General features: G+C 40.4%; 3 protein-coding genes across 26 annotated transcripts in view; 1 reads left to right on the forward strand and 2 right to left on the reverse strand.

Annotated features, from left to right (window-relative positions):
• The window catches only part of tfeb (transcription factor EB), a 42,598-nt gene extending 31,080 nt beyond the window's left edge, over nt 1-11,518 (reverse strand). Inside the window, exon 1 of one of the 5 annotated variants that reach the window (XM_083534209.1) lies at nt 11,127-11,518. The gene's annotated coding sequence lies outside the window, so the exon portion shown is untranslated. Of the gene's footprint in view, nt 1-11,029 lie in introns of all 5 variants that reach the window. The other 4 variants (XM_083534213.1, XM_083534211.1, XM_083534212.1 and 1 more) reach the window with 4 other exon arrangements.
• Nucleotides 11,519-11,813: 295 nt separating this feature from the next.
• Nucleotides 11,814-17,481, reverse strand: tmem183a (transmembrane protein 183A). The gene is made up of 8 exons (XM_083534777.1): nt 17,249-17,481; nt 16,938-17,027; nt 16,538-16,705; nt 16,121-16,280; nt 15,107-15,287; nt 14,922-15,002; nt 14,591-14,746; nt 11,814-12,839 (listed from the first exon to the last, which is right to left on the reverse strand). Exons 1-8 carry the CDS (start codon nt 17,310-17,312, stop codon nt 12,654-12,656), a joined length of 1,086 nt encoding a protein of 361 aa, XP_083390903.1. The 5' UTR covers nt 17,313-17,481; the 3' UTR covers nt 11,814-12,653.
• Nucleotides 17,482-18,247: 766 nt separating this feature from the next.
• Nucleotides 18,248-20,885, forward strand: part of ppfia4 (PTPRF interacting protein alpha 4) — a gene marked incomplete at its 3' end in the record, with an annotated part of 125,097 nt that continues 122,459 nt past the window's right edge. For 16 of the 20 annotated variants that reach the window (XR_014532232.1, XM_083534021.1, XM_083534036.1 and 13 more), the window contains exon 1: nt 18,277-19,230. Coding sequence is in view for 19 of the 20 variants with exons in the window: in XM_083534021.1 (XP_083390147.1) it covers nt 18,982-19,230 (249 nt within the window). Of the gene's footprint in view, nt 19,231-20,885 lie in introns of all 20 variants that reach the window. The other 4 variants (XM_083534022.1, XM_083534024.1, XM_083534027.1 and 1 more) reach the window with 2 other exon arrangements.

The following is a 20,885-nucleotide window of genomic DNA, read 5'->3' on the forward strand; positions in this document are numbered from 1 at the left end:
GAACTGGCTGAACACCAGAACTCCCAATCTGCATAACCTGTAAAGTTTGACAGCTGGTAAGTTAGACAACTGCGACGTGACCGAATACACCAATGGTAAACGGTGCTACATTTACGTTCGGCAGATTTCCTTATTCTGTGCCACCTACAATTATTTCTGAGCAGTTGAGTGTCAACTTGCTCAAGAGCCAAGCGGTGGCAGCTTGGTGGTGCTGGAATGTGAACTGAATCCCGTTGAATCCACTTTTATATCCTTTACGTCCACTTTAGACTTTCATTAGTGTTTGAACACCACCATGACTACGTCTCTGTGATCTACAAAGGCCATGGGAATCGGGCATTTTAGCCGACTTTGGAGCTCTATTTCAAAGCCATTGCTTATTCGTTAAGAATTTGGGGGAAAATGTAAAGATTTACTGATTTTTTTGGAGAGTTAGTGAAATTGTAGTACATTTTGGTTTATATATGTTTACAAAACCTTGCACCGTGGTATCATTTGTTTTATTTAGTTTTATGCAGACAAAAAAAAAACCCATTATTTCGCATTAATTGTTGCGTTAAATTCAGTCCGAATTTGTCCCTCGTTCGATTTTTTTTTCATTCTAAAACGATCTGAAAACAAATTGCATTGAATCGTTAACATGTTGAATTATCACACGCATAACAGCCTTCGCAAACCAAGTGTCGAGCCGTACCAGAGAATCAGTTTTAAGACGTCATTAAGTGTTTAGGATTTGTATTTGTAGCCTATGAAAAAATAAATCACGTAGCAAATGCAATATATCAAAATGAGAGTATTTTAGCATCATTGCTTTAAAACTGATGTTTTTGCCTCGTAGACTCTACATGTGGGTAATGTACAGTGGGGTCTTTTGTTGGCAAAGCTCTGTTTTTGTTTCCCCTTTGTTGAGAAGCTGAGTGGGACGCTGTTAAAAGGCTTGCCACCTTGCATTTCAATTCATTCCCTCTGACCCCTCTGCGGCCTTTGACCTGACTCAGGCATACATGCACAGAAAGGGTTTTACGTAAATGCAAATTGACGCAGAAAATGGGTCTGAAACTTGCCACGTTCAACAAGTGGAACAGAACGGCCCTTGTGTTTGCGCACACCGAGGCCGTTTCAATGCTCTAAATTGAGACAACAATGTATTTACAGTACGGTTGTGATGCAAAGGAAGACTTCTTGGCTTGTGTGTGGGAGGCCTTGGATATGACCAAGGAGCTGTTGTGTTCCTAACAATGGCCAACGGAGACAAGGAGAAGCACACAGAATATTTCTAGGCCGCACTCGCATGGGCTTGTCTACCGTTTGTCTTGTGCAGCGTAATTAATGTGCGTTTCGTTTATTCTTTGCCATCTCTTTACTATTATCGGAATGAGATTATTTAATTCACAGAGGGCCTTGTTTGAAAGAAAGCAGGCACCACAAGAACAGGCCGAGCGGCATTGCTATGATTTTTTAGCACGGGTGAAAGCCGGCGCGCTGGGGATGTGGAGTGAGCTGGCGGATTCTTTGGGAGATGGAGCCAGAGATTAGATGCCGTGCCGTATTTAGACACGTGTCGGTAATCAGTTGCACTCGTGTGCAAGTTGAATGCAAGCGTTCGTAGCCGCTGAAAAGCAGGAATTCACCCTCTGAGCAGGAATCGTTATTCGCTCAGGCTCAAAGGTTTGATGACTTGCTCTAGTGTCAATTACTTGAGACTGCCAAACATGTTTACTTTAGTTCTTAATCCCTCTTAGAAGGATTAAAAGTTCAAACCCTCAAGCAGTGTGCTGAAAGCGGTCTTCGCTAATAAAAAAACTAAACAAAAAAAAAACAAGAGTATCCAAAAAATCTAACCCTAACACGCACACACAAAAAAAACACGCCTGAAAGCAATATTATAAAGCAATTGACATTCAATTCAATTAAAAATCGAAAAAAAAAAAAACCAAAAAAACAGTACACCTTAAAAAATAAATCTGTCTCCCTGGTAATATTTTAGCTGAGATATTTAAGTCATTTACTCTTTGTGATAAGGGTGTACAAACTTTTGCCCCCATCTGCACATTTAAATGTACACAATGTGCAAATTAGTCGGCGGCATTTGATCTGCTCTTCAGATAAGGGCTGCGTTTGAGCGAGCTGCGTAAATGGGAAGTTGTAAAGTTCTGAGTATGTACACGTCCTAACTTTTTCAGCCATATGTGGTTCCTCCCCAAACACACAATTGTATTGGAAGTCTTCCCTGAACGAAGAAAGGCAAACCTGCTCATGCTCTTGCACCTGCCCCAGTGCACAAAGAGAGCTACAGGAAGATATGGTTTGCATGAGATGGAGTGGAAGATCTTGGGCGGATCCTGAACTCAACTCTACTAAACACTTTTGGGATGAATTGGAATGCTGACCTCACCTACATCACCCTCATTGTGGCTGAATGAGCACAACAACGCTCCAAAATCTAGAGGAACATCTTCGGTAAAAATTGGAGGATATTATAAAAGTATAGTACGTATATTCAGGTTAGGTGTCTACGAACCTTTGTCCATATGGGTTAGAGGTCGACCGATATGGGTTTTTCTCTGGCCTATGCCGATTTTTTTTTGCCCGATATGTTCGGCCGATTTACTTTTTACACCCTTAATGTCAAAAAATCTAATTCTTACTTAAGACATGATACAGAAAATTGGTGAAACAATTTATTGATACAATACAAGCCTCTCTGATCAGTGCACTTGTTTGCAGGTTTTGTCCCCAGTGCCTACCTGTAGCATAAACTACAGCTAGTTGAAGGATCGCTAACAAAACAGTTCTAAATGCTACTCTCATTCTCTCTCCAAATGTTATACTCAAGCCGACTCGCGTGTCGGTCAGTATTCGTTTGGTTCTGCACCGTTGGCTCTGGTCCAACCGCGTCAGCTGTCTCTCGGCCGTTCGAATGAGGGGAGCTCGTCAGCGAGAAAGAGAATCCGATTGGCTAATTAGCTTCACACACACACAAAAAAAAACCTACGAAAAGCTACACGAACCCGTTAGTAATGATCGCGGCAGGTGGAAATGCTGCTTGCTTTAGATAGTTACAGTTGTGGCTTTTCCTGGTTTCTCTGTTTGGATGCTAAATATAAACTACTGCCACCTGCTGGTATAAGAGAGTTATGTTCTCTCACACACGTGCAGAACGTACACGCACGGTTTTGGTGAGTCAAAAATGCCTTTTAATCGGTCGACCTCCAATAAAGGGTATATTAAAGGGCTGCAGCTTTGATTATTTTAGTGATCGAGTATTCTAAAGATTCTACAGATAATATGGACTTTTTCTTTATTAAAGCAATACTAAATATACAACAGAAAATAAGACGGGTCTCTTAAAGTAAACAAGTAATTTGTTTCCTTTTTAGAAACATTACTAAACCCATTTAGTGCATTTAATTGCTATATTACATGAATATAAAAATAAATATATAAAAAATAATAAAAAAATCAAAGATAACCGCACTGTACAGTGTTTTCTTTATGTTTTAGGTTGAAATGGTCCCAAAACTTTGGAACCTTTCTGGCGTTTTTTCTTAGGCCTGAATCCGAGTTTAGTGGGTGGCGCATTAATTACAATGGTCCGTGGGGAAACAAAGTGCTCCGTGTGTAGTTAAATAAACTAAAACGAAGGGTTGAGGCAAATAATTCTCAAATTCTCAAATATTAACTCAAGTTACTCGAAGAATCGTATTAGCCCTAGTATATATATATATATAGTCTGTATTGAGTGGGCAATGTTATATTTCTTAACAAGAGGTCATTTACGGTAATTTAACAGCAGCAACGCCCACATGAATATGATATAGATATATTTAAACATTTTCATGCCACACTTATTTACACCCAATAATTTGTTATAATTTTTATAACTTTTACCGTAATCAACTGCAAATGAACATCTTACCTTATGGGATCAGTAAAGTATTCTGATGAATTCATTTAGATCTGTAAACTACGTTTTCATTTTAAAGCGGTCTCAGTTTACAGCCTTTCCCAATAAAATCGCTCGTCCTCACTAAGGAACAGGATTAACAACTAAAGGTACACTATCATTTTATTTACTGTTTTTTTTTTCAGGTAAACGGGTCACATGGCAAAAATTTTATTACACAAGGAATTTGGCTTTTATATATCTATATCTATATCATTATATATATATATATATATATATATATATATAAAAGCCAAATTCCTTGTGTGTGTCAACACGCTTGGCCAATAAACCTGATTCTAAAATCACCCAATTGTTTCTGAATATCTTAGTTTTCTCAGTCTGCACTACAATACGATAAACGCCGTGTTCCGACTTATTATCCTCATGGGAGGGTGTTTGAAGAAGAAAATTATGAGAATAAACAAAGAATTATGGATGGAAGGCCAAACCAAATTGAACTGGATCAATATCGCAGCCTGGGACTAAACAAATATCGCTTGTACAGCATATGGTGTACAATGATGACAGAGAAACGTCTGGTTATGAGGTGGCTGCTGAGGTTTCATCAATACAAACCAATAAATTCATAAATTTACCATCAGAACACTCAAACCTGCTTGCCTAGTCAGAGGTTTTGTTTACTTGAAAACCAATTACAATCGAATCCAAAAAAGAAAACTCAGTTGGTGATTAGGTGCATTAAGTAATCTGCAAAACACATGGCGAAGCTGGAACAGAATATTAATTAGTGAGAGGGAGAGCTGATGCAAACTGATGCGTAGCGGTTCCTGTTATCCTCTGTTCCTCACCATTCTCTTTTTTCAATTCTCTAAAAGTTAATAACACACACACACACAATATATATATATATATATACAGTGGGTACGGAAAGTATTCAGACCCCCTTAAATTTTTCACTCTTTTTTATTTTGCAGCCATTTGCTAAAATCATTTAAGTTAAATTTCTTTTCCTCATGAATGTACACACAGCACCCTATATTGACAGAAAAACACAGAATTGTTGACACTGTTGCAGATTTATTAAAAAAAGAAAAACTGAAATATCACATGGTCCTAAGTATTCAGACCCTTTGTTCAGTATTTAGTAGAAGCACGCTTTTGATCTAATACAGCCAGGGGTCTTTTTGGGAAAGATGCAACAAGTTTTTCACACCTGGATTCAGGGATCCTCTGCCATTCCTCCTTGCAGATCCTCTCCAGTTCTGTCAGGTTGGACGGTAAACGTTGGTGGACAGCTATTTTTAGGTCTCTCCAGAGATGCTCAATTGGGTTTAAGTCAGGGCTCTGGCTGGGCCATTCAAGAACAGTCACAGAGTTGTTGTGAAGCCACTCCTTCGTTATTTTAGCTGTGTGCTTAGGGTCATTGTCTTGTTGGAAGGTAAACCTTCGGCCCAGTCTGAGGTCCAAAGCACTCTGGAGAAGGTTTTCGTCCAGGATATCCCTGTGCTTGGCCGCATTCATCTTTCCCTTGATTGCAACCAGTCGTCCTGTCCCTGCAGCTGAAAAACACCCCCACAGCATGATGCTGCCACCACCATGCTTCATTGTTGAGACTGTACTGGACAGGTGATGAGCAGTGCCTGGTTTTCTCCACACATACCGCTTAGAATTAAGGCCAAAAAGTTCTATCTTGGTCTCATCAGACCAGAGAATCTCACCATCTTGGAGAACTCCATGCGGGTTTTCATGTGTCCTGCACTGAGGAAAGGCTTCCGTCGAGCCACTCTGCTATAAAGCCCCACTGGTGAAGGGCTGCAGTGATGGTTGACTTTCTACAACTTTCTCCCATCTCCCGACTGCATCTCTGGAGCTCAGCCACAGTGAACTTTGGGTTCTTCTTTACCTCTCTCACCAAGGCTCTTCTCCCCCGATAGCTCAGTTTGGCTGGACGGCCAGCTCTAGGAAGGGTTCTGGTCGTCCCAAACGTCTTCCATTTGAGGATTATGGAGGCCACTGTGCTCTTAGGAACCTTAAGTGCAGCAGAAATTTTTTTGGAACCTTGGCCAGATCTGTGCCTTGCCACAATTCTGTCTCTGAGCTCTTCAGGCAGTTCCTTTGACCTTAATGATTCTCATTTGCTCTGACATGCATTGTGATCTGGAAGGTCTTATATAGACAGGTGTGTGGCTTTCCTAATCAAGTCCAATCAGTATAATCAAAAATTTCTGGACTCAAATGAAGGTGTAGAACCATCTCAAGGATGATCAGAAGAAATGGAAAGCACCTGAGTTAAATATATGAGTGTCACAGCAAAGGGTCTGAATAATTAGGACCATGTGATATTTCAGTTTTTCTTTTTTAATAAATCTGCAAAAAGGTCAACAATTCTGTGTTTTTCTGTCAGTATGGGGAGCTGTGTGTACATTCATGAGGAAAAGAAATGAACTTAAATGATTTTAGCAAATGGCTGCAATATAACAAAGAGTGAAAAATTGAAGGGGGTCTGAATACTTTCCGTACCCACTGTGTATATATATATATATATATATATATATATATATATATATATATATATATATATAGTGTGTGTTATTAATTTTTACACACACACACACACACACACACACACAGACAGACAGCGAAAATACAGCACGTCATGTTACTGAAAAACCACAACGGCCATACAAATTTCCTGTTTCTGGAAACTGCGATTTTGATTGTTCTGTGCTAAAAACTGGAGACTCCTTCGAAAAATATTCTCCACCGTATCAACTAAAACCCCTTTTTTTTTTTTTTTTTCTTCATAAAGCAGCCGTTACTCCATTCCGTTTCTAAACTGATACTATAACGATTCTATCATATAAGATCTTGTTGATAAAAAAAAAAACTGAACAGCACTGTGATATTATACAGATTCCCAGGCCATAGCTATAGTCTTTATCCAGAATTTGTTTAAGTTTTTACATTTTATTAAAAGAAGGGGGAAGGAGGGAAGGAAGAAAGAAAGAAAGAAAAAAAGAAAGGAAGAAAGAAAGAAAGAATTAAGCACGTGTAATCTGCTTCTCCCATCCTGATTTCTCCACATCTGATATTTTCATGTTATGTGTTAAATACAAGCACGAGGTGATGAAATAATAATTCGTCTTGTCTGTATGTGTGGATTTTCCTTTTTTTTTCCCCCCATACACCAATCAGCCTTCCCATTAAACCCAGTAAGAGATAATATACCATTTAATAACACTGATTACTTTGATACAGCAGCAAGTGAACAGTCAGTTCTTAAACTGTGGCTAAATTGTAATAGTTAGGCAAAAGGATCAGAGCATCTACAACACTGCAGGTTTTGTGGAAAGTTCACGGGATCTAGCGATTGGTACTGACCAAAGGTGGCCTAAGAAAATATCAACAGTGAACTGTTGATGGGTCGGGGGCTCCCCAGAGCTACAATGATGCATTTAGGGAGTGAAATGGGAAGGTCTAATCCGAGCTGACCCCTGTCCAGCAGAGAAAGTATCTACAATGAGCAGAGGAACATCAGAACTGGACCATGATGCAAAGAAATAAAGTTGGCCTGGTCTGAACATTTCTTTTACTTCATGTGGACGGGTGGATGCGCGTCCATTGCTTTTCTATACCTAGAACTGGCACTAAGATGCATTGTAGGGAGAAGACAAGCCGGCAGAGGTGGTGTTAAGCTCCAGGAGATGTTCTACTGAGAAACAGTGGGTGCTGGTATTCATGCGGACGTTACTTTGACACCTACCTCCTACCTAAACATTATTGCAAACCAAGTCCAATGCATTACACCGCTTCGTGACAACCTTATTCCATAATGGCCTCTCCGGCAGAATAATGATCCCTGCTAAAAAATAAATAAATTCAGAAAAAGTTTCAGGAGCATAGCAAATGATTTTCCAGCTCTGGATCCGACTGAGCATCTAAGGGATGTGCTGGACAAATAAATCTGATTCATGGAGGCTCGTCCTCTTACTGGATTAAAAGGATCTGCTGCTAACGCCTTGGTGTCAGATACCACAGCACACTTTCCGAGGTCTTGTGGAATCCATGCCTTTATGGGTCAAAGCAGTTTCATGTGGTCCTGGACTATGGGTGAATAGGGGTGTGTGTGTGTGTGTGTGACCCTGAGAGACAGACATGCTTTACTGACTTAGTCAGAAGATAAAACAAGACATAAGCACTCCCCTTGCTGAGATTCAGATCCCAAACGCCGAAACAGAATATACACTGAATGTCAGGAGGCATACAGCTCTCTGTTCAGCTCTCTGTTCAGCTCTCTCTTGGTCACACACATGTAAAATGTGTCACGAGTGATCAAGGAAAAATTTCTCAACGTCAAAACTTTCAATGGAAAAGTAAAAATAAGGCGCATCACTCCAAAATTACTGGCGCGTGAATATGCACGCAATTTTTGGTTTGACCTTATTTATATGCGAGCTGATTTTATTTTATAACGCAGGTTGTAAAGATGGTTAACCCCCCCCCTCCCCCCGAACCTATAATGTTTTAGTATCGAATATTTCCTGCAATACATTTATTTCCACCACAAAATGATATTTGGAATAGTAACCCCTTGTGGGGGCGTGTGTGCGTGGGCGTGTGTGCGTGGGCGTGGGCGTGTGTGCGTTCTGCACCACTCTTCTTGGATCTATATGCAACAAGGTTGGAGAAACTTGTGACAGCAGACACATAGCTGGAACCAGTATAGTTTGCAGAACATGTTGCCTGGAATGTATTTAAAAGGGATTTATTCCCAGTGTTCATAATGTACAAAAGCACCAATAATCGGACACGGTGAGATTTTTGAGTACATCCAAAATCACAATGCTCTCAGTAGAGTACGAGTGATGAAATGAGAGAGGAAGCCTCGCCCTGTTTCTCATACAGCTGAAATTCCCCAAATGGTCAAGTGTAATGCAATAGACTTCAGGCAACTCTATGGGTCTGTGTTTTATTTTAGCACATTACTGGTGTGAATTATATCCAGGATTTACCGGTAGAAATCGAAATCGGCTTTTGTTGTTTATTGATATACAGGGCGTCCCTTTACAGGTGTACGCCATGCCACGCCAAAACAAAGCCAGCAGTGCACCAGTGGACCGTGAGAGGATCTGTTTGCTCAGACTAATGGCTCAGTCAGTGGCATTAGTGTGTACATGCACGGTACAAATTAAACAGGATACTGAGGCAGGGAACAAGACGGGCAGGTTTTATGCCTAGATTTATAATTACAGCCCCTACAGCAGAGTCTGCATGGAGGAAATAAACTGTGAATACGGATCCTTATTTAATGTGCTTTACTGTACGGCCGAGAGCGAATGAGCTGCTGTTACCTATTCAGATGATGTGCAGTGTTTTCCTGATTGTTGAGGCATTAAGTAATACATTGGTTGAGGATTGTTCAGATACCATGAATGTTTCTCTCTCTCTCTCTCTCTCTCTCTCTCTCTCTCTCTCTCTCTCTCTCTCTCCTCTCTCTCCTCTCTCTCTCTCTCTCTCTCTCTCTCTCTCTACGCTCCATCGGCTCAGAGGAACCAAAAACAGGTTGCACATTTACAGGAAAAGGCCACATTAACAAGCGGGCTGTGTACGATGTGTTTCTTCAAAAGTACATATTAATAATCAGCTAGCTTGAAAATAATAAGAGGGAATTAAACGGATTGAAATATTGATACAGATGTGCATTTGAACATTTTATTATTTTTTTTTGCATTGCCAAGCATGCATGCATCGCATCGACATCACCATAATATTCAGCCTAAAAGTATTGAAATGCTATATTGAGCTTTGCTGATTTAATTTTTAATAGGATCAGTTCGAATCCTTTAGTAGGTAAAGTAGCAGGAATCAACAACCGCAAGAGCACAACTAACAGGGAAATAAACTCTCTGATATTTTTAATGCTGTTTTTTTATGTAATTTATTTATTTTTTTGGAAGGGGGTTTTATGGGGACTGAGAACCAGGCAACCTGATGTGAGAAGTTTCATGTTTAGTATCAGTGTAGTTGTAGAAAGATTAACAAATTGTGAATGCTTATTTCATTTCCATATTATTGACTTTCACAGTCTGCAGGGTGTTTTATTTGTAAAAACGACCACTTCCTTCTATGCCAATTTCCTGCACTTGTTTCAGTCGCATTTTTTTCTCTATGCGTCAATAAATGAAGCTCCCACTGATTCTGCATTTTGGCGAGTTGAGTTACATTTTCATTATATATATATATATATATATATATATATATATATATATATATATATATATATATATATATATACTAAAAAAAAAAAAAACTATTAAAAATAAAAAAAATTGTCCTGCATGAAACTGGTCCGTGGGTAACTGTAGATACTAAGCCCATCCTGTCTGTCTGTCTGTCTGTCTATCTATCTCCAATCTCCAATGCACGATGACAACCCTACTAAAACAGTGCACCAGACTGGATCACTTTCAATACTAGTTAGTGATGGTCACTATTGTCTTGTCTTCTGCAGCCTTTATAATAGGATAAAAAAATCCTACAACAGTATAATAAATAATACATTATTTGTAGTATTGTCAGTTTGATTGACAGGTCTCTCGCTCTCTCACTGTATTTTTATTTTTTTTTGCACAGGATATGTTGGGGGACAAAAATAACCCGGTGCTCCACATTGTGCTTGACACTACGCCGTGATTGGCTGATCAGCCGCGCGCACGAGCGCTCCGAGGCCTCCTATTGGCCAGAACGCGCAGCACAAGTCGCCTTCCATAACGCACATCACAAACTAAACATGGACTCGTGCACTCGCAAATACAGTACACACTCACATACATACACGCAGATAGATATATTTAAAGATTTGATACATATATATTATCTATCTATCTATCTATCTATCTATCTATCTATCTATCTATCTATCTAAAACATAACTAAAGACAACACAATATAGAAAGTGTATAAACGGAATATCTATTAAAGATAAGTTACATTATTTAATAAATCCATGTGCACTCTTCGCTGTTTAACACGAGATGGCTGACTGATAGGGCGTCAGACACCTTTCACTGGGACCAAAAAACTGTTTCCAACACTATAAATTCGAAAAGAAAAACTGACCTGAAACGAAGTCCAAAATGTAATTAAAATACGCAGTGGGGATTTAAAGCGGCGCCGGACGCGCGCACACGCACCGACACGGAGAACCAGCACTCACCCGCTGAAGGTCAGAAAGTACGAAGTTATAAACCCGGCTGTTCCAGACGCGCAGTACGGTGACTGTGGAGCAGTGGCACAACCACGCTCAGCTCGCTTCCTCCTTCGGTTCCTGGAAGTGAAACTTGGTAGAAAAAAAGTGTGCGCTGTACGATTTTTTTTTCCTTCTTCAAATGATATTAAGGCGTTACACTCCTCAGCGAGGTCCGCTATTTGTTTTTTCGGGATGTTGGTGTGTCGAGCTGTAGGTCGGGTCACCTGTAGGCACCGGAGACTGACAGCCGCCCTGACCAATCAGCGTGCAAACCGGAACGCGCCTTTTCCCAGTGAGAGTGCGCGCTCCCGAGCTTTCTCTTTACACGTCTTAATATTTACACATGTAAACGCGCGTTCGTTTAATGGGTATAGATTTGCACATAAACATAAACATGACGCTAGTACAAGATTCAATATTTGTTTAAAAAAAAAAAAAAAAAAACTTTAAAATAATATTTATATTTAGTTATAACTACTACTAAAAGTGTACAAATGTAATTTTAATATCAGTATAAGTAACATTTTGATATCAGATACAAGTGAGTTGACTTTTTAGAACGCCTTTTGTTTATATAACGCTCCTTTAAAACACAGGCACACGTTCGCGCATGCGTACTAGTGCCGCATCGTTACAAGAGGAAGTAGTCAGGTGAAAGGTTGGAACTTGTCATATTTATTACATGCGCATTTCAGTGGCCTGTCATTCATATCAAGGATACCCTTTTTTTCCCCATTGAAAATATGAACTCATCTCTGGAGCATCCCATGTGGAAGAGTAAAAAACAAACAAACAAAAAAAACAACAACACAGTCTTATAAAAAAACCCTATGAAGTGTTGTTTCTCTAAAAAAGAAATGCTAAAGCTGTGACCCAATAAACATAGAAGCAAAAAAAAAAAAAAAACAATCCTTCAACACAATTTAACTTAAGATGATAAAGCATGCATTACTGCGACTGCGTGTAAACACACACGTGCACGCAATCGAAAAATAAAACAATAAAAATGGCCACCACCCTGATCCTACCGTTAACACACAGCTAAAAAATCTAGTGTACATTATTCACTGGACCGGACATCAAGCATCGAAAACACCTCTTCTACGCTCAATACAGATACACGAGATTCAGAAGCCCATTTAAAAGGTGTATGAGATGAGTGTTGTGGTTTTGTTGGGTAACATTTATTAATGCAGTGCATGCAAGACAACATGCTGTTTCCTCAGGTCATATTTTGAACCCTCTTGAAAAAGTTGCTGAGTCCCCCCTCAGAATCGATCAGAAAACCAGTCTTTGACTAGAAATGATTTGGCGTAAAGGGAAATTGTTGGACACGTAATAAATGAAACAAAACCTGTGGTTTTCGGTCAAATGAGCGTGATAAATAAATTAAATTAAATAAATCAGCAATCAGAAAAGGAAAAAAAATAAATAAATAAAGAGTCCTGCATGGTCACCAACGACAGAAGCACGCCTCATTCTTCGTTCCACGGATCAAGAGTGAGGCAGCATGGGAAATTGTGGGTGCCACCAGTCCATGAGACGCACGCTGTGGACAGGGTCCAGCACAACCTGGACGCCTGGTTCCCCTCTCAGCCTTTTCCCCTGGAATAAGGGGGAATCTTGGAACTCCAAGCGCACCCGGTGGTGCCGCATGTCCGTGCTCACGTTAATGGTAAACTGAAAGAGGCAGAAACAGTGCGAGTCAGTTTGCGTCGGGTTTTCTTTAGAAGCAAGAAACACAGATAAAATGTGCGTCAACAATGTGCCGAGAAAAACATGCTGGGAGAGGGCTTTTTGTTTTCGAATTACTCAAGTTATTCGAGGACTCGTTTCGGCCCTAAAGAGATCAAACAACATTTTAAAATATTTATAAAAAATTCCATTGAAAGTACACTATTTGAACAAAAGTAGTGAAATGTGTCATATGTGGTTCTTCCTAAACTGTTACCTCAAAGTTGGCACACGATTGTACAGATCATCTTTGGATGCATTACATTTTCTTTTTACTTGAACTTGGAGACCCAAACCTGTTCCAGTATGACAATGCCCCTGTGCACAAAGCCAGTCCATGAAGGCATGCGTTACATTGATTGGAATAGAATATTTTGAGCTCTGATTTATAGAGATCTGTGAAGGTCTGACCTCAACCCTATTAAACACTTTTGAGAATTGTACTTAAAGCACAACATTTAAACTGCTCTATGGTCCTTTCAAGCAGACAAAAACGAAGATTATGAGCAGGACCTTTGGCTTTGCTTGGTTACACGACATACAACTATTATTACTTAGAGTGTACTCACTTTTGTTGCCAGTTATTCTGACAATAATAGCTGAATGTTGAGTTCTTTTCAGAGGACAGTAAATCTGTACTGCTAAATCTGTGCCCTTAGCAGCAACAACTGCAGTCAAGTGTTTGCGGTTAACTTGCAATTAGTCTGTTACAGCACTGTGGAGGAATTTTGGTCACTCATCTATGCAGAATTGTTTCAATTCAGCCACATTGGAGGGTTTTCGAGCATGAACCTCCTTTTTTAAGGTCATGCCACAGCATCTCAATAGGATTCAGGTCAGGACTTGGACTAGGCCACTCCAAAGTCTTCATTTAGTCTTTCTTCAGCCATTCAGAGGTTGACTTGCTGGTGTGTTTTGGATCATTGTCCTGCTGCAGAACCCAAGTTCACTTCAGCTTGAGGTCACAAACAGATGGCCAGACATTCTCCTTCAGGATTTTTTGGTAAACAGAAGAATTCATGGTTTCATTTAATCACAGCAAGTCTTTCAGGTCCTGAAGCCGCAAAACAGCCCCAGACCATCACACTACCACCATATTTTACTGTTGGTATGATGATCTTTTTCTCAAATGCGGTGTTACTTTTATGCCAGACGTAATGGGACACACCCCTTCCAAAAAGTTCAACTTTTGTCTTTTCAGTCCACAGAGTTTTTTTCCCCAAAAGTCTTGGGGATCATCAAGATGTTTTCTGGCAAAACTGAGATGAGCCTTTATGTTCTTTTTGCTCAACAGCAGTTGTTGTGGGGTCTTTTCTGACCTCTTGGATGAGTCGTCAGTGTGCTCTTGGGGTAATTTTGGTCCACTGTTCCATGTTTTTGTTATTTGTGAATAATGGCTCTCACTGTGCTGGAGTCCCAAAGAATGGCTTTCTCTACTTTCTCATTTGTTTCTGAATCTCTTTAGATCTCGGCATGTCCTATTTGAGTGATTTCTGGTGTGGCTAGAGAAATTGAACTCAGGTGTGAACAGGGGAATTTGAATAATCGCTGCCATGACATCATTCATGATTGTGATTTTTATAGCCCATAGAAGTGTAAGTGTGGGGTTTCAGCACCACCCAGTTACTATTGTTAACAAATCCAGAGTGACTGGATAAATCTCTGTAAAATGTACATGTAAGTGAAGTGTCACTAACCAGGGATAGAGTCATGCCCATAACGACAGAAGTGAAGATGAAGTTAAGGGTGGTGACACGCAGCAGGTAGCAGTCCGAGTCTGGGTTAAAGTTGACGTCCTTATACTGCATAGGCAGCAGAAGGCTGTGAGCACAGCCATTTTTGACTTTAGTTGGCTAAAGAAAAGAAAATTCAATAAAAAAACCACCACTTGTGATAATTTGCAGCAAAATATTCAAATCCCAAATGCTCTTTTAACACAAAGTCACACATGATTTGAGGATCTTGACTGAAAGTGATCTGGATGACTGATGACCTTCATAGAAATGTTAGTAAAGAGAACATAAATACCTGCTTTTTAAACTTGAAGTTGAATTCCCACATGGGCTCGGCTCTTGTCCCGGAGACTTTGTTGACCCAAAACAGCAAACACTACAAATAAGGGAGGAGAGGGGAAACGGTCAGTCTTTATTCCGGGAGGGTAGAGCACTGTGGCGTTCCTTTTTTCTCGACTGCTCATTATTTCCGTGGCTAACCTTGGAATTGAGTAGTGTGCTTGGAGTCGAATCAGGAAGTGGTGGACTCTTGGACACTCGGAGGCTGAACGGCTCATAGAGATGAAAGAGCGAGCGGATTACACGGGCACGGAGAAAACGCATCTTTGAAAGCGAGTCAGGCTGAAAGCGAAAAGGGAGGTCGACATCGAGACTGTAGTGTCTGAGAGAGAGAGAGAGAGAGAGAGAGAAAGAGAGAGAGAGAGAGAGAGAGAGAGGAGTTCAAGTTAATGATTAATGATCATTATAGTTTCAATCACAAAACTGAAGCAGTTAAATTCCCACTATACACAATGGACACATTTCTTATTATGCAAGCTATAATCTGTTCTGATTTACACTGATTTGCCTTAACATTAATGGTGTAAGTTCCTCTTGTGTTAAAAACAGCTGTGATCCATTAAAGCATCGACACCACGAGACCTCTGAAGGTTGGCTGTGGCACCACCTTTAAGTTTTAGGAGTTAAGAGTTGAAGCCTCTTTGGATCAGGTCTGTTTGCCTGGGACATTCTACAGATGCTCAATCAGATTGAGCTCTGGAAAATCAAACCTTCAAACTCTGTCATGTTCCTCAAACCGTTTCGGAGCAATTTTTGCAGTGCGACAAGGTGCAATATGCTGAAAGAGACCACAGCCATCAGGAAATACCAGGAATAATCATGAGCACTTTTTCTTTATTAAAGAGCCATACTGAATAAAAGAGAGAGAAAATATGACTGGTCTCTTAAAATAAACTTTCTTTCAGATTCTCCCATTAGGGGTCGCCACAGCGGATCATCCGCATGTTTGATTTGGCACATTTTTACGCTGGATGCCCTTCCTAGCGCAACCCTCCCCATTTATCCGGGCTTGGGACAATTCCACACCCCCATTCCACAGTAAAATGTGTTACGTGATTTGCTCTTAATTCCGGCGAGACAGGAAAAAAGATCCTGTTCAATAAGCTACATGTCTGTGGATGTAAGGAAAGGATAATTTGCTCGGCTCACTCTTACCTTCTATAAAGTCTTTTCCAGAACGCAGCAGTGCATGTGACTGTCCAGGCATTCTTACAAATAAGCGCAAACTTGCAGATGTCTTCAGGCCGGATGTAGGCAGCAAGAACATGCCAGATGTCGATGGGATACTCTTCCCCGTCTGCGCCTTCGCCGTTTTCTACGACATAAACCGCAGTCGTTATCCCGAAAACGGAAACTAAACGTCAAACTGCAACGTCTGTGCAGATCAACATGCTTGGCGGCCTCGGATCGTGAGCTGTCGTGCAAAAAATATCCTCACGGCCCCAGTGCAGTAGCTCCAGCATGTCCGAAATCACAATTTACACACTAACTACGAATCACTTTCTTTACTGCACTACAGGCCATGTTTATAAACTGTGGGTCAGAAAAGCAAACTAAGGAAAGCCCTGTTACCTTTGCGCCTTTTGTTCTTTTTTTTACGTGACCCTCTGCTTTCCCAGTCACCTTCCTCAGAGTCCAGCTCCTCACTGCTGTCATTCACGTCTTTCGCCTCGTCTGCAGCTGACAACAAAACTTCCTGTACAGGACCTTGCGAGGCTTCAAGTCCACACAGCAGCTTCACTGCAGCACAGAAATCAACAAATATATATGTTTTATATAAACATCGTGATCCAATGTTTTAACACAAAAACTACCCTTAAATGCTTAAAAATGAAGGATCCCCCAGCACACACATTGTGTTGGAACACATTGAACTGAATGATCAGGAAGAAGTTTCGATTCATTGAGCTACATTTTGGAGAGTTGTTTTACAAGGAGATCCAGACTGGTTTGATTGGTTTTCACAGCTTACCCTCTTTTTCAAACGCATTAGCGATAGCTTTTTTCAGTCTTCCCGACTTGACGATGGCAGGATCGGCGTTGGCATAGTCAGCCACCGTTACTGCAACCAGAGCGATATGACAACACAAACCGGAAGTTACATTCACATACCTGATATCCACTAGCCTACACAGCTACATTCAAATGATGCATAAAATACGTCCATAATTAACACCAAACGTCTAAATTTATACTGAATGCACTGTACTTAAAACTGTATTTATCCAAGTATCCAGGAAGCTTTATCCGCCTCGCCCCGCGGAGTAGATAACCAGAATATACCTGACTCCGAGCAAACAACGTCGGCTCGAAATTTCAGCCGTTTTCTGTACCCTTTCTTGGGCATGGCGACGACGCAGAACTCGGGCTGTCTACCGTGACTGTGTACCCTGCCATGGTTCCAGCAGAGGTAACGAAAAACCGAGGAAAATGAGAGGGAAATTGAAATGAGCTCCTCCGGGATCTTCAGCCATCATGGAACTGACCTCTCCGCTCGCGTACTTTCACGCGAGAGTTCATGTTTCCTATTACGTCATCTCGAGATTTTGTTTCACAGGAGAGTCTGGGTTAAAGGAGTGGCCGATATGGGGAAATTCAAAGAAATACAATCTAGTCATATGAAATCAAATGGTATATTAATAATAATAATAATAATAATAATAATAATAATAATAATAATAACAACAACAACAACAACAACAACAACAACAATAATAATAATCATCATCATGAACACGTCTTCCTTTGAAACCATAGTAATGCAATTCCATTTTTTTTTTGCATTGTAACTCTGTCGAATCTCTTCGTTGGTCAGTTATATATAATTAATCAGATTAGCTTCAATATAATCCAGTGGCATGTACATATTCAGAATATGCATTCATCTTTTGGACTGGGCAAATAATATCAGATTAGTTCCTTTCACCACATGATGTTTATTACAACAACCACCGACCTCAGAGCTGTTCTCCATTCCCAACACTCAATGTTAGCACATGTCCACTTTTACCGAGTGGGTGATGTGATGGTATCAAGTCATGCACATCAGTAATATAATCCGTCCATCATGTGATTTAAGGTCAGATTTGGGAATGCCATATACTTATTTCAAGTATAGCAGCCGCCACCCAGATACATCAACGTGTCATAGCACGTCCTTGATATAATTATAAATATATAAATAAAGAAACATTGTATTTTATTTAGGTTGCATGAGAAATGATGCAGGGGAAAAAAATCGTTTTAGGTCAGTTTTAAAAGACTGCCAGCAGGGGGCGCTATGCGGCGCCGCTATTTCAGGCGGTCTGCTCACAGATGAGAGCGCATGACAGCCCGAGCGCTCGCGTGGTGCTGATGTGAGGAGCGCGCCGGGGTTTTTATTTGGTTACTTTTCTTTTTATATTTTGTAATTTTTTTTTGTGCGATCGCGGGGGGACACGCGGGTCTGCGCGCACACGATGGCTTTTATGTATCGCGTCCTTCTATGGCGAATGCGTTCTCGCGGATGAATCCTGTTTATATGTTTATTATTGTGGAGATCGGCTGCGTTCCTGTGCGCTTGAAGAAGGAGGAGGAGGAGGAAGAAGGGAAGGAGGAGTTGGATCGTGGCGGATGGCAGATGGCAAAGGGATCTGGAGGATGCGATGGACACGATAACCGCGATAATCACTGCAACTGGTGGGCGTTAATTTCGGCACGATTTGGAAACGGCTGGAGCATGCAGCCTGATGTGCTCCTCATGTAAGTCCGTCAGAAGAATGCCACGGAGCACTGGATTCAGGGTGGAGAGTGTCAGGGTGGAGAAAGCCTACACCCAGGCAGTTCCTAAAGGTCAAGTAGTGTAGGAGAAAGTCATGGTTTTTGAAAGTCCAATCAGAAGGTTGTTAGGGCTTCTTCAGTGAGTGGAGATACCAAGCACTGACTGATCCAAAACCAAACACCTGCCTAGACAGCTTCACCTTGAGGGAACGGTCCGAACAAGACTTCATAGCAGACTCTTGGAATAGGCTGACAAAATGATGTGCGAAGTGATGCCGACCATCAACGAAGGGGACTCGACGAGTTCCCAGAGGGGCTCTCAAAACGGCTCGGATGGAGAGTCCAATTTCGAACAGCTGATGGTGAACATGCTGGATGAGCGAGACAAGCTGCTGGAGTCGTTGCGTGAGACCAGAGATGCTCTTGTGCAGTCACAGACCAAGCTTCAGGAGGCCCTTCATGAGAGGGATGCTCTTCAGAGACAGATCAGCTCAGCGCTGCCACAGGTAAAGCGCTGCTCACGTGCAGGCAGTGGGTTTGTGGCTTTGAAATGTTGTCATGCCAAAGTCTCGGGTGATCTCCAGCACTCCTCCTGGAGGATAGTATAGTTCACTTGTGATTTGAGCTTCAACAGAAGGTTAGTAACTGCAGATTGGCACAATGAAACAGAATTGCTCCAGGAGCTCTTTACCATGTCTAATTCTGCTAACAAAATCTCAGGTAGAGAAAGATGTCCCAAGTAGTGATGCGAGTGAAACTGGGATAGTTAAATCATATTAGTCTTTATTTATGTAGGCAATATGCTAGGCATGCTATTATGGAACATTCTACCAAAAAACAAAAGATGTTTTATTCTTGTTACTACACAGCATTTTGCCAACAATCTTGTCTATTCATGGTGTTTTGTTTATTGCTGCCCTGCAAGCCTCTGTGATCACTAGCTAGCTAGAAAATCTGTCTAGCTCAGGGGTCTCCAAACGTTTTCCTGTGAAGGCCACATATTTTATTCTTTCCTTAATGGTCCTCGTTGTCGGCCTGTAACAGAGATTTACATGTGCCGGAGTGACTACCAGTATTATCAGTATTGGAGATTTTATTATGATTTTAAATGTATTTATTATGCTAAATGCTAGTTTATTATTTTGTTAGGCAGACAAGTGAGCATTACTTTTTTTACAAAAAATATATATATATATATAAAAAATTATGTATATATATATATATATATATATATATATATATATATATATATATATATATAAATAATATCTCCTATTAAAAGAGTATTATTACTATCATAATGAAATTTTTTCTTATTAATTGCTATTGAAATCAAAACATTTAATTACTTATGCATATGGTTGGTGGGTGATTCTAAGAAATCATTAGGCTATGCTAAGGAGGTTGACCAAATGTGGATTGTACCAATAGCTTTGTTGGATCGTACTTGCTGATAACCGATTAATCAACCAATATTTTTTTTACAATGGATACTGGATAAAAAACAACAATAACACTCCATGTAATATAATACTGAACTTAATTAGAACAAAAAAAAATCATGAGAATGTGCTACGAATGTATTTATTAATAAATATAATTATATAATTACTAAATTATAAATAACAAATGTAACAGCCATCTCAAACAGCACCTGGTGCTATTGATTCGCCTCTAGAGGTCGCTAGCGTAATGACAGCGAATCGGAAACCGGAAAAACTATCGGTATGGACTATTGCCGATAGCCGATCGCTCCAGCAATCAACTATGCCTCAACTTCTATTAATAAGTAAGAAAAATTTTAGTTTGAAAGCCATGCTCTCTAGAAAAACCTTAAATTGTGTCAGATTTGAGCTAATCTTTTTTTAACACTGGGCTCAATATTTGTATCTGTCCAAAAGAAAAATATTAGAGACCTGTGCTCTTTGTTGCTCTGAATTTTTACTTCAGCATCTGTCCCTTGATACATTTGTGAACATTAATAATAGATCAATATGGTGTGGTGCTGCTGAGGAATGTATAATGACTAGGGAGGCCCCGGCTTTAAAGTCTATAAGCAGTAACGCCATCCATTTGTTTGATTTCCAGAAATAGCTGAACTCAATTTCCAGAAATAGCTGAACTGGGGATGACTTAATTCATTCCGTTGACATTTGAGAGG

Source organism: Silurus aristotelis (assembly GCF_946808225.1).
Source record: "Silurus aristotelis genome assembly, chromosome: 28".
Taxonomy (NCBI): Eukaryota; Metazoa; Chordata; class Actinopteri; order Siluriformes; family Siluridae; genus Silurus; species Silurus aristotelis.

Excerpts from the sequence above, each read along its gene's own strand:
- tmem183a (XM_083534777.1), bottom strand. The coding sequence starts at position 17,312 with ATGCCCAAGAAAGGGTACAGAAAACGGCTGAAATTTCGAGCCGACGTT. Across the intron at positions 16,706-16,937 it reads TAATGCGTTTGAAAAAGAGG|TGAAGCTGCTGTGTGGACTT; the intron begins GTAAGCTGTGAA and ends TCTGTGCTGCAG. Across the intron at positions 15,288-16,120 it reads TGGAAAAGACTTTATAGAAG|ACACTACAGTCTCGATGTCG; the intron begins GTAAGAGTGAGC and ends TCTCTCTCTCAG.